The 14,168-nt window shown below is 38.4% G+C and overlaps 1 protein-coding gene across 11 annotated transcripts in view; it reads left to right on the forward strand.

Annotated features, from left to right (window-relative positions):
* NECTIN3 (nectin cell adhesion molecule 3) overlaps positions 1–14,168 on the forward strand; it is a 294,923-nt gene that overhangs the window by 104,771 nt on the left and 175,984 nt on the right. For 8 of the 11 annotated variants that reach the window (XM_035709821.2, XM_049105421.1, XM_049105422.1 and 5 more), the window contains one exon: positions 7,819–7,881. In XM_035709821.2, the coding sequence (XP_035565714.1) occupies positions 7,819–7,881 (63 nt within the window). Of the gene's footprint in view, positions 1–7,818; positions 7,882–8,634; positions 11,886–14,168 lie in introns of those variants that run through there. The other 3 variants (XM_025478056.3, XM_025478007.3, XR_003147706.3) reach the window with 2 other exon arrangements.

The raw sequence follows: 14,168 nt of genomic DNA on the forward strand, positions 1-14,168 counted from the left end.
ATGCCGACTTTATACATTTAACTTGTGTAATGTGTAGTGGCAATCTGCATTGATCATGATTGATTGTAGATACTGCAGAAATAAGAATTAACTAAAAAAAGGAACCATTTCTAAATTTAAAAGGAAAAGCTTGATTCATAATACAGCACTGCTCATTGACATTCATAGAGGATACTTCACATGCTTTGGAGAAACCCTACATTCTTAAATACCCCTATCTTTTATAAAACTCATATATAAGAGTTGAGAATAACAAAGACACATTGAAAAGTGGATATTGAAGCAGTTGTTAAGCTCATTAACTAGCTAAATGATTATCCCATCACAGAAACCTCCCAGGTCTTGATTCAGATTTGTTTCTCAACAAAATTACAAATTACAACCTTACAGCCTGTCATAACCTTTTAAAATTCACTCGTGAATGGTTAAAACCAGCAAGGTTAAATCTGTGAATGCCAAGGGTCTACTGTAATAAATAACAAGAGACGTTCATGTGAATAGCTTACCCTTATGGTTAATTATCACGGAGAACAGTAACAATTATGTATCTCATTAAACAAGTGCCTAATTAATGTTGTAAATTTCACTTGATTAGGACACAGTCTTTATAGTTCTTGCCCATGCAACATGTCAACACTCTCACAGTTATTAAAAATGAAGTAAAAGGGGAAAATTGACTTCCGGTTCACAGTTTTAGTAATATTTTATAAATTCTTTCAGAGAAGTACTTAATAGATAGGAGCGTAATATCCGTTATGCCTTAGGGAATCCATATTTTGTGAATTATGTATGTAGCTATTCTTCATGTGTTACTCCTTTAGTGTGGTGAAGTCATCTCTGTAGAATTGGACACAGTCACTAGAACAAAGTAAGCAGTTGGATAGTATGGGCATGAAACTCCTGCATCAGGAACAATCTGTGATGAAGTAGTTATTGAGAATTTACTAAGTACTCATATCACAGATTCCAGACTGTGTCAGTGACTTCTCGTTATACTTTACCTCCCCACACGTTCCTTCAAAATAGAATAACTATGATAAAATTGAAGGTATAGTTTTTTTTTAACATTCAACTTCACTGAGATATAATTCACTTAATATTGTGTTCCATTTTAATTGTACAGTTTGGTAAGCTTTGCTAAATGTATCCATTCATGTGAACATTTCTGTGACCTCAAAAATGTGTCATACATACATGCCCTCTACCACCATCCTCCCAAGCCCCCCTGCCTCAGGAAACCATTAATGTGATTTTATGTTAGTTATGATTTTAGAAAAGAACTTCACATAAAGAGAATCACAGCATGCTCTTATGTGTCTAATTTCTTTCGCTCAGCATAATGTTCTTGAGATCCATGTTGTTGCATGAATAAATTTCCCTTCATGGCTGTGTGGTGTCCCATTTTATGAAAATACCATGATTTATTTATTCATTAAGTTATTGAGGGCTATTTTCATTACGACTTTGATATTTATGAATAAAAATCTTTAGGTTTTTTTTTGGTAATATTTTTGGTTTTGGTACCAGGGTGATGCTAACTAATCTCATAAAAGGAGTTAAAAAGTTCTTTTCTTTTTTTTCCCCATTTGCAGAAAATATTTAAGATGCCTTTAATTGATAGAATTTGCTAGGATTCTATCTGGGCCTTTCTATGTGGAAAGGATTTTAATTGTGTCTTTTAAGACATTTGTCCATTTCACTTTGGTTTTTGAAACTGTCATCAAATTATTCATCACACACCTTTCTTATTCTTTTCATTTATATGAGATCAGTTGTAATGTCACTTTTTTTCATTTTGATATTGGTTTGTGTTTTCTCTTTTTTTCTTACTAGAGGTTTTCCAATTTTATTAATCTTTTCAAAAAACCAGCTTTTTGGGTTTCATTAATTTTGTTGAATGTTTGCCCATTGTTTATTTATTGATTTTTCACTTTCTTATTTCTTTCTTTGAACATCCATTGGATGTAATTTGCCCTTCTGTTTCAGCTTCTTGAAGAAGTTGAGATCTTAATTTGAGACCTTTCTTCTTTTCTAATACGAGCATTTAAAGCTGTAAACTTTTCTTTAGGCAATTCTTTTTTCAAAATCTCAGAAGTTTGTAAAAAAAAAAAAAAAGATCTCAGAAGTTTGGTATGTTATAATTTCATTTTCATTCAATTCGAAATACTTTCTAATTTCCCATATTATTTCTTCTTTGGCCACTGAGTTATTTAGAAGTATGTTTGTTTAGTTTCTAAACACTTCTGAATTTTCCAGGTATATTTTTGTTACTGATTGCTCACTAAAATCTGTTATGATTAAAAAATATACCAATAGGATTTCAATCCCTTTAAACATTTTGAGTCGTCTTTTATTGCCCAGCATATGGTCTTACTCAATGTTCCATGTGTACCAAAACTAATGTATATTTTGCTGTTGTTGCGTGTAGTATTCTATAAATATCAATTAGGTTGTGTGTTGGCTGCTCATGTCATTCAAGGATTCTTTATACATAATGAATTTTAGTTTTGATTTTTATCAGTTACTGAGAGAGGAGTGGCATTTCCAACTGTATTTGTAAATGTTGGTGTTTCTCCTTTCAGTTCTATTACTCATATGATTTTATTGGATATATGAACTTTTAAGATTGTTGTGCTATGTTTTCCTAAGTTAATCCTGTGATCATTATGAAAAATTCTTCTTTATCTCTGGTAATTTTCCTTGTCCTGTAGTCATTTTGGTATTATTATTGACACTCCAGTTTAAACTTCTTTTTAATGAATCATATTTTCATGGTACGTGTTTTCTCTTAGTTTTATCCTATCTATATATTTAAAATGCATTTCACATAGCTAACATCTAGGTGAGTTGCCTCTTCACCTAGTCTGAAAATCCCTGACTTTAATTGAAATGTTTAACCTATTCTTACTAAATATATTTCTTGTCATGGTTGGGCTTGAGTTTACCACCTTTTATTTGCTTTTTATTTGTCCCATCAGTTGTTTGTTCCTTCTCCCTCTTTTCTTGTCTTCTTTTAAATCAACTGAGAATTTTCAGCCTTTTTCATGTCCTTTATTGAATTATTAGCTATACCTCCTCATTTTACCTTTTTAGTGATCTCTCTGGGTCTGGGCATATGCATTTTTAATCTGTCATTGTCTACCTAAATATAACATTATACTACCTCGTGTGTCCTGTAAGACCTGTAACACACACTACTTCAGTGTCCTCTCTCCCTTCCTTAGTATTCTTATATATTTTGTTTCTCCCTATGTTATGAGCCTAATAATACATTCTTATTATTGTTGTTCTAACCTCTACACTGTATCTTTTTCAAAAATTTAAGAATTGATCAAGTTTTGTTTGGAATCCATTTTATTCAACTCAAGCAACTTTCCCATAACATTATTTATGGTACAGGTCTGCTAATAACTTTTCTTGGCTTTTTGTTTATCTGAAAATGTCTTTATTTCACCTTTATTTTAAAATATTTTTGTGGGATATGGAATTCTTGTTCAACTTTGTTTTTTTACTTAGTGCTTTAAAGTTTTAGCCACATGTCTTCTAACCTTCTTTATCTTTTTCCTCTGGACACATCTTGGATTTTCTTTATCATAATTTTCAGCAAATCTGAGTTTGACACGTATTGGAGTAGTTTTCTTTATGCTTACCCTTATTGGAGTTCATTGAGTTTCTTAGAGCTATCAATGTGTTTTTCATCTAATTTGGAAGATATTTAGCAATTCTTCAAATATTTTTGCCTGTCTTCCCTTCCTCTTTGATTCCAATTATACAGTCAATCCCTTTATTCCACAGATCACTAAAGCTATACTCAATTTTCTTTCTTTCTTTTTTTTTTTTTTTTTTAGCTCTCCCCCCGCCCCCCACACACACACTCATGCTTTATATGGATAGTTTCTGTCTTTAAGTGCATTGGTTCTTTTCTTTTTTGGTGTCTGTTAAGGCAATGCAGTGACTTTTTCCATTCAGATATTGTGCTTTTTCACTTCTAGAAGTTCTTTTCAGTTCTTTTCAGTTTCTGATTCTCATATTATATTCATACTTTTTTATTTCTTTACCCATAATTATAATAAGTGTTTTAAAGTTCTTGTCTATTAATTCCATATTTGTCACTTTGGGGTTCGCTTCTATTGACTTATTTTTCCTTTTTTTTTTTTTTTAATGTTCAGTACATTTTAATTGGATGCCGCTGGACATTGTGAATGTCCTCTTGTCAATTATTTGAGTTTTGTGGTCATTCTTTAATAAGAATTGAGTTATTTTTTGGCAGTCAGTTAATTTCTTAAGATCAACTTGATCTTCTGGAAGATTGTTTTTAAGCTTTGTTTGGGTTATTCTAGAATACTCTGTGCCCCAGAGCTGTTTTAGCCTTTTAGTCTTTTTTTTTTCTTTTTAGCCTTAGTCTTGAAGCATAACTTGGGGGTCTCTACTGAATGTCTCACATGTCCAGTGAGGATTCTCCTTTTCTTGAATAGTTTGTCCCACGGATTACAGTCACCTCAGCTTGCCTGAGTGCTGATCTCTGTCCCCTCAACTCAGCAAAGCTCTGTGCTCTTCTTGGGTTTTTCTCTTCCCAAATTAGCAGAAAAACCAGATAGCTTCCAGTGGTATTACAAGATCAACGTGTGTGTGTTTCCATTCCCTGAGATCCCAGTCCTGTGCAGCACAGTTGTCCAGTATCTGAAAAGTGTTTTTTCAAATATTTTGTCCAGTTTTCTAGTGATTGATGACAGGAGGGCTAATCTGTTATTAGTCCTCCATCATGACTGGAAGCAGAAGTAAAAATATATCACTCGTCATTATAAGAAAGAAGAATTAGAGCAAGGAGGTCTACATGACTTTAGTAAGTGAGGAAAGTATATATGTAACTCCACAGTAGTTGTGGCAAGATAGAACATGTCAGTAGGGAAGTCAAAATATGTATTAGAGATTCAGAGTAACTCAGGGCTTTTTAGGAAAAAATGTAATAATAGAATAACATATGTATCCATTAGTTAAAATATTTTAAGTTAATATAGTACCTATATGTCAAGCACCAAACAGAAGTAAGGTGTTATGCAAGACACTTTCCAATATGTTGGTGATCAACTTTTTTTGAAGTCAGATATTCAACATTTCAGGTGGTTTAGGGAGTGCAGAAATAGGACGTGTACTCACCCACCATTAAATTGAATTCCTTATGTGTCTTTCCAGAAATTGGATGTCTGCACAATGGAGAGGCAAGGGCAGATGCTTTCCATAACCCCTGATCCCTAATGCAGGGCCATCCCTGGGATGTGTGGGACTTCTTTTCATAGCATTTGGTTAGATAGTATATTACAAAATTCATAGGCACACATGACGGATAGTGGTTTGTTAGTGAAGGTGTACAATATTGGATAGAGAAAAGGAACTTACACATATGCTTGTCATCCGTTCAGTGCAAGTGAAGCTTATTCATAGTGTCTAGACACCATTTCTTCCTGCTTAGGTCTAGAATCTTTCTCTTCTTGTCCCTTATTTTTACATGTACCACTTGTGGCTGATTATATATCTTCTTACTATGGGAAAAATGTAGCAATGCTGTTATGACTCATAAAGCCACAGCTCTTTGGAATCTCTTTATACTGAAACAAAATAGATTTTCTTGCCTCTGTAACCCCCTAACACTGTTAATTTAATGCTGGCTAAATGGTTACTCAGGATGTGCATGGTTCATTGTGCCCTCTTGAATACTAGTTTCCAAGGACTTAAAGGTTATTACTGTGTTTTACTGACAGTGACCGAATATAGATATTATCCTGAGTGTTCAGGAAAACATGAATGATAATTTATTTTCTGGTCATATTCAGTTTGCGATTTGGAATTTCATAGCATAAACAAAGAAAAGCACATATTCCAACCAAATATTTTCTTGAACTCTTGAGGCTGTAATCAATGTATTTCTAGAATATGGTTTCTTTCAGTGTTGACTACACCCTTGCTTTATACACTCTGCCACCAGTGGGAAGAAAGGCATTTGCCCTTTGTCCACGGAAGCTTCTAACTGCTCTGTCTCTTGTCGAATTAGATAACAGTACTGATGCAGAATAATTTCTCAATGACCTGTATTGACAGAAGGAGAACAGCAACCAGGATCATCTAGAACAGCAAACAAATAAAAAATGTGTTTAATTTTAGGTTTATTTTTATTTTTTTTCCTAAATCTATTTTCCTTGGACCGGACTAGCTACATAATTTGTGAGGCACAGTATAAAGTGAAAATGCAGGGCCTCTTGTCGAACATGTACAGTGATACCAGGTTCCTAGTTGGGGGTGAGAGACTTGCCCTCACTGCCATGTGTCCTCTAGCCACCTGCCAGAAAGAAAATGATGTGGGGGGCGAGGGACATGCAGTCCTGACCCCAGCCTTCCCTGCTCCAGCACTCAGGCCCCTCGACAGGGACAAGGAGGGGAGAGTGAAGGGGATCTGAGACACCAGGGTAAGGGAGTAGGGGCCAATAACCAAACCAAACACAAGCAGCAGGTGAGGACACCTTTGAGTTGAGGCTCCAGGTCACTGAGGCATGCTCCATTGTTTCATTAGACCACATAAAATACAGGTTCACAATAGATTACTAAAAAATCTAAGATGACAGCCATACAGCATTAAACCCCAGAGTGGGACCTTCTGAACACAGAGCCCTGTGTGACTGGTCACACGTCCATGAAGCGGGACCTGCCTTGGACTTTCACCCTTTGTACTGTCAATATCACAGGTCACGTGGGAAGCACCCTGGAATCTGCGGAATATGACAGGAGGAGCAAATTTGTCGGACATAATTTATAACTTGGATAACCGTAACATGGGATATCAAGAATTAATAATTTAGAGTTCAGTCAATTCATTGGTTAACTATGGACTTCCTGCTATTGCAGAACCACAGGGTAGGGTGTGGGGCTGGGGGAGGATGGCCAGGGAAGGCTCACTCTTCATTGGGGTCAAAAGGTACACATGTTGTCAGATAGATCAGTTGTGTGTGCTATGATAGAGATATAAACAAGAACAATAGGAAAACCAGGAGTAAGGAAATTAACTCTGATGGGCCTTGTAGGAGAAAAAAAATGACTTCAGCCAGGCCAAGATGGATGGGCAGTATTTCAGCTAAGGGGCAGACCTTCCAGGCCAGAAGGACAGGCAGTGAGAGGGAGAGCGGGTTGATGGATATGCTTACATGCTAGGACTTCCGGGCATTCTTCTGTTACATGTTTTAAGCATCTATTTTCCAGACACTGACCTAGAGGCAGGGGATATAGGAATACAGGATTAGGATTCAGACAAAGCCACTTGTGAATCATAATCCACCAATTTCTAGCTGTGTGACTGGAGACATCTTACAGAACCATTCGGAGCCTCCGTTTTAGTCATCCTAGAATAAAAAAATCAGTTTTATAGAATTTTTAGAGGGATTATAAATGAGATAATGTTTGTAAATACTCCAACCAGCACCTTCAGTCTAATGAAGGAGATAAGCAAATATAAACAAATAATTGCAATAATATATGCTCTGTGCAGGGCTTCTTGGAAGAGCTAGTATTGGCATGAGAGCTCCTACAGCAGATGCTCTGTATGTTTTCTTTCTTCCAGAAGAAATCTGAAGTTAGGAGAGAAAGAGAGACAAACTCAAGAAATGTATTTACTTATCCTGTCCTCAGATGGAACATTTACTTAGCTGGCACACTTTCGACAAGACATGATTGGCTCTTTTAAAAACAGGCATCCTCATGGCCTTGGTTGATGTGCTTCACCGTGTGCTTGGTGCTTTAAAATGCGTGTCTTGTTCTGTCTTCTTCTTCCAGACTGAACACTTGCCTTTGCAGACTCAGTTCAAAGAAAGAGAGGTTGGCGGTCTCCAGCACTCTGTAAGTACCATGGTCCTGCTGTGGGGTCTGCTCAGGTGGAGCGGGGCTACTGTACTCCTTAAAATACCATTTGAGTTCCATGAAAGTTATTTTTCCCCGCTCTCTGCTGTCTGAGCATCCATAGTAAGTATGATTTTGTAAAGTCCTTGAGCTTGCGTACGTGTCTTTAGATATTCAGGTTTTATGAAACCAGTAACCGGGCAGAGGGGTCAGTACCAGAGACACAGAGCACCATGGGGGTTCATTTAATGGTGTTCATTTTTATGGTGTCTGATTCTCAGTTATGTTGGGGATATGATCAAATACCGGTTCGTTTCACTTGTCTTCTCGCTAATTCCCCAGCGCTGAATCTTGAGGTTTCTTTTGGTTTTGTTTTGGCTGTTTGATTTAATTCTCTATATCATGCACACATTCCAAGCTTGAGGCCTGCTGAGGGACTCTGGAAGTTCACAGCCTTGGTCTTCCCTAGTATAACTGATACCACTTCCAAATTTCAAAACCTGGAACTAACTATAGTCCCCATTAGTCATAATTTTCTAGTTAGGAGCCGCTGCGACTCTTGTACAGGTATCGTAAGCAACGAAGGACCAACAAAGGACAAGTTGTTGGACTTTACCTTGTCTTTCAGTAGCCTGTGGGAAAATGAATCAGAGGCACAGACTATAATGAATTCAATCCTTGCCTATTTTTACCAAAGTGCTAGAAGAATGCAAACAGCTGCTTTGCTAATGTAAGCAATATTTGAATTTTTAGAATGGACTAACTAGCAGGAGATTGGACTATGAAGATGAGAATCCCGTGGGGGAAGATGGGATTCAGCAGATGTACCCCCTTTACAATCAGATATGCTACCAAGACCGGAGTCCTGGCAAACATCATCAAAGCAACGACCCCGACAGAGTCTACATCAACCCGCGAGAACATTACGTGTGATTTCCCTCTCTTTCCAGTGGATGTCGTGACAAATGTTTAATCGTGGATTGGGGAGAGAAACTGAGGCCAATGGTTATTATTTTATTCTCTCTCATATAAAACAATCCCAGTTTAGTGTATAAGAAGCCGTGATGAATGGCTTGGAGCCAATAGCAAATTTTCCTTCCCTTCATTAAGAGTTTCTTAGCCACCAGCTGTGTTTGTGAACTTGACCGTAGCTTTGTGTGTTTCCGTGACGATAGTGTTTAACTACTAACACTGGGCCTACAGCAGAGCATCTGCCTCTGATGGCAGCAGTGATTCTCCAGAAAGAAAGGCCCCAGCTGGGAGTGTTAACCTTGCTGGGTCTTAGGAAGGCCAGCCTATTCATCTGTTAACTCAAATGAGCAGAAAAAGGAGTTCAAAATCCATTTCGCTAATTATTTCATCAGGATTTGGCTTTCCCTGACATGTTTAACGTAATTATGGTACCTGTGCGAACAACAGGCCTGAGGAAAGCGGCAAAATTTGCTCTTTATCCAAAAAAAAAAAAAAAAAAAAAAAAAAAAAAGACCACAACAGGGCAGTTTAAACCTTGAAGCCTGTTGGTCCCTTTTAAAGTCTTGTGGATAATTGTGATCTATGTTCTTGGTCGATCACTGAGGTCCTAAGGGATACGTGTTTGTGCCCTTCTCTGCCGGGTCTCGATCAGCTGCGTGCTAACCCAGGTTCAACTCTCGCTCTGATGTCGTTCCCACAGTTCTGTTCTTTCTGAGCCAGATTAGCCTATTTCTCACCTGCTAAATTCTAAAAGCCTTGTCTACACGGTGGACAGCCCTGAGCCCTGTCCCTCTTTCCTGGAGTATTTATTGTATATGACAAGCTCAGCTTTCACTTATGAAATTCCTTTCAAACTAATCCTATCCACACAGGCTTCGGCTACCCTCTGCTTCTTCAGACTGCTTCTCATCCGTGTTTTATCTACCTCAGAAAAGCCTGCCGGAAAATCACCATGAAATAACTCCTGCTCTTAGAAGCCAGGTAGAAAATGTGAAAATTAAAAAAAAAATAATAGTAAATGCCATTTTACTGTGGCATATATGCTTAAACCCCCATGTCGTCCTTTATCCTCTCTACCCTGTTTTACCTGGTCAACAACAGGAGCTAAGGGATGCTAAAAAGCAAATAGTACAGTGACTGACTTCCCAGTGCAACACTTTGGCGCCTGCGAATACCTGTCTTGAGTTTTCTCACTTCTCTCTGCCAACGTATCCTCACTGAGATGGAAAGTAGTAATTATAGCAGGGTGAGCAGAGGAGGGGGCCCAGGTACATGTGCAAATGTCAGTCACTCTCCTCACATCGAAAGGAAGGCAATGTTTTACTGTGTGTTCTGGATGATGAGAGGTATGTCACAGATATTAAAAACACTACAGACTTGTCATATATTAGGAAAGAACGACATAAGTACTAATAAAAGAGTGCACGTTTCCAACCTAAGTTTCTGGGGGACAGGGGAACATTAACCTAGATTTCTAATGAGATACCAAAGATGCCTTGTGATTCATGCTGTGCTGGCTCTAGTCTCTGCTTGTATGTTTGTTTCCTTTTCTTAGCTGCCATGCTTTTGCAGGCAAAATTATCCAGGTTATTCTACAGTGGTCACACATTCTGCCCCTGTTGTTGCCTGGGTGGCCAACAGTTCTGGGAGAAAAGATGCTTAAACTCTAACTCAATGCCTCAGCAATTTAAAAGGCTAATAGTTATATGGAATTAAAGGGTAAATCCCAAGGAGCCCTCATTGCCGTATCACTGTGCTACCTCAGTAGTTACTGCCCTTTGTAGCAAGATGGCACAGAAAGAACACATTTATTACCTGGAATCCCATCAATGAATCAGTAGAGCTGAAGGTGTAGGAATCCTTGCAACTATTTTCCAACACAAAGATGACTCTGGTCCGAGTTCTTGAGAGTGAAGTGTTTTTATAAATACTAGATGTTACAAAGGAAGAGATATGGTGGTATGTCACCTGTTTTGGACAGCTTTAAAAGTATCTTACACATTAAGGATGGTTTCTAGGGTCCTGCTGGGAAGTGGTTTGCTGAATTAGCATAAAAAAATGATCTCGGACCTTGGGGGGAGTAAGGATGTCTTCATTTGCGCTAGATTTGGAAGGGCTAGGTTGTAGGAGATTTTTGGCCTATCTTCAGAGGCCTCCCTATCAAGAACCCACTAGAAAATCTTTAATATTTTGGTGTAGTTATAGTAAAGAAATTTCAGAGTGTAGACACCTCTCTCACAACCAGCTAGTTCCCTATCCTCTTTGCTTCGCTGTCAGCTACAGTACTTGAATAAGCTGGTAGATTTTATAGCAGTTGGCCCTTTATATGGGTCAGATAAGCTATATAATTGTTTATCCTGGTGTCTCCCATCTGTTCTCTCTGAATACTGAGTGGAACAGAAAGGAGCTTTAAAAGGGTTTGATCAACCAGCCCCCTCAACCAAAAAATGCCACCCAAAATTAGCTTGTCCATCTCTAAATTTGGTACATAGGCTACTTGTTGATGGCTGTTTAAATTTGGAAGTTAGACCTGTAAAGGTCAGTGAGTGATAAAATCCACAGCTGATACTAGATACTCTTCCCATAACTGGTTTATTAAAACACACTGAAACAGAAATAAATCCCCAGAGTGCTTATCCACTTAGGGTTGCAGCTTAACATTTCAAGAGGGATTGTGCGTGCTCCATCTCAGATGCGCAGCCTTTATGGCCTGTTTTGTAGGCAGCCGGGGCTCCAGGAGTGGGCATTACTGCTGTAGTCACAGGTCACCAGCCTCTTTGCACACCGCTAAGTAAAGCATCTGTACTGTCCAGATTGGTCTGACATAATAGGATATGAATTTAGATTGATTCTTAAATGGCAGTGATTTGTTGCCTCTGGGAGGGTTCTCCTATCCCTGGCCTTCTTATATTTTCGAAGTTTGAAGAAGTCTGTGCTTTTTGGACTTGTAATATAAAATTCTTACCTGTGATAGACCTCCCTGTAATACACACACGGTAGATACTAAAGCAATAAATGCACTCTAAACTAAATGAACTGGTTCCCTCATTAGTTTTTTTACGGCCTCATTTACTCATATGGATAGTACATTTTTTTTTTTTTTTGTCCATCTTTTGAGGATGATTTCCTGAATTCTCTTTCATGGTAATCTAAAATTCACCTTTTTTCATTATACACTCTTTTCCTGCACGGGGCTCGCCTCCTGGTACTATGGTTTATATACACCAGAGCCTTCCCGAGCCTCTTATTCTGTGGGCTGTAGAGGACAGACCATTATGCCAAGAGCTAAAAGAACAGATTCTACTCCCAACCTCACCCTGTCTAGCCATGGAAACTTGGACAAGCATCCACTGTCCATAAAGTAGAGATTATACCTTCCCTGCCAGCCTCTCAGAAATGTGAGAGCTAAGCAAGATAATGATAGATGGGAAATTATAAGTTCTCTTCAAACTGAAAATACCTATGACTCCATTATTATTATATGTTGAACCTATACATCTAGTGCCCTCACCAGCACTGGAGAGAACCAAGCGGTAATGTGAAAATTTCAGTTTGTGAAATTTTTAGTGCAAGTGGGGCTTCCACTTTCCTTTACTATAATAACTATTTTATCTTATGGAAAGCTTGATATTCTGGACCTTAGCCTTTCAGGCTGTGTCTAAAATTGCAACTGCATGTTGCTGTAACAGTGGTTGCTCTTGGTTTACAGATTACTACTAATAATAGCTACATTACTGAGTTTGTGTTATGAATAAGTGCCTTACATGAATCCCCTCACTGACTAGGACCTAACTCCTGTTTTATCCCCGTCCGGGAGCCCCTGTGGGGATCGAGAGGCTCACACTTCTATGGTGCACACCCATAGATCATGCCACTTGCCAGCCAGCTGTCACTTCTTTAAAATCTGCTTTTGGGGAGTGGTGTTAGGGAATACATTTTCTTGATTTTTTTTTTAACAGAGGTCTAAGAAAATACATAGAAACAAACCATAAGAAATGTTTGTTAAGATTGAAGGATGCACATATGCTCATTTTTACTTCGTTTTTGAACTCAAAATGTTCATAAAGACTCATATCCATTAGGTTAACCGTAGCTGCAAAAACAATCAAATAATGAAAGCTACTCCCTCCCAGTTGATTCAAAGTAATTTGGGCACAAGCTTCTCTCTAACACCCTCACCTTAGTTCTTTTGGTTTGTCCCACCTTTATTGAACTCCTGGGGAGAGGTGGATACATGGAAAACTAGTTAGCTTTGGTAGAAAACCAGAACAGGAAGAGTGTGAAGTAGAAATGTCAGGGCCCCCACCCGTGGCTCAGCCAGCTGCTTAACTGACAAGGCTCTGCATCCTTGGACTGTTTGCCAGTCTTATAGGAAGACCAGGGACTTCCATTTCCTCCGATAAACTAGAAACTGCTATTTGCAAACCTATTCAATGATAGACTCCGCCTGGATTAATTTTATTATACCTATAAAGGTATTTATGTTTCCTCCATTAAAGAAAATTATTGTTAACTGGACTTGGCTGGTTTGGTCACTTGCAACTCTTAGGTTGTTCTGGTAGCTTTTGGGATGTAGAGGTGGGTGAGGGCTGTAGCTCGTCCCCCACCCCCACCTTTACCTGGTGAATTCTTTACACTGAAATCAGCTTTTAGACCAATTTCTGCATCATTCATGTTTATAAGCAAGCAGGCATCCTGTTAACAGCCTGTCCTGTAACCTTGAAAATGTCCGAGCTCTGTTCTTTCAGGGAACTCAATAATATGCAAAAAGTTTATTAGAAGCAAATCCAATAATATTCGAGTATATTTAGTGTTAGCCAACCCAATTCTGTTTAACTGCTAGACACAGAACAGGTTAGTAATCTAGGAAGCCAGGGCTCGTGGGCTTGCTGGAGTCTCATAGCCTGTTGATGGAAGGGCTGGAGTGCCCTACGGTATTTGGTCAGTCCACCTTTAACACTTTACCACTTTTTGGCCATTGAAAGTAATCATTTATTAAGAAAACCTCTGGTGTTAAACTACAGATAAAGCCTCTGAAGTGACTAGAGTTTTTCAAATGTTAACAACCTTTGGAGGATGTTATTTCCCCAGTAGGATTCTTCAAATGTTAACTAACCACTCCTGGAGTGTATATTAAGACTAGTTAGCGATTGCCAAAATAATTTAAATTACATAAATGTAACAACTCGTTAAGGATTCCTCACAGTATCACACCTGCTGACATTTCTCCTTAGTGACAACTTCTTTCTGGGTGGGAAGGGGGTGGGAAGGGAGCCGGGGTGGTGTGTCAGAGAGACAGAGGGAGAAGGGTCCAC

This window comes from Canis lupus, chromosome 33, assembly GCF_003254725.2.
Source record: "Canis lupus dingo isolate Sandy chromosome 33, ASM325472v2, whole genome shotgun sequence".
Classification (NCBI taxonomy): Eukaryota; Metazoa; Chordata; class Mammalia; order Carnivora; family Canidae; genus Canis; species Canis lupus.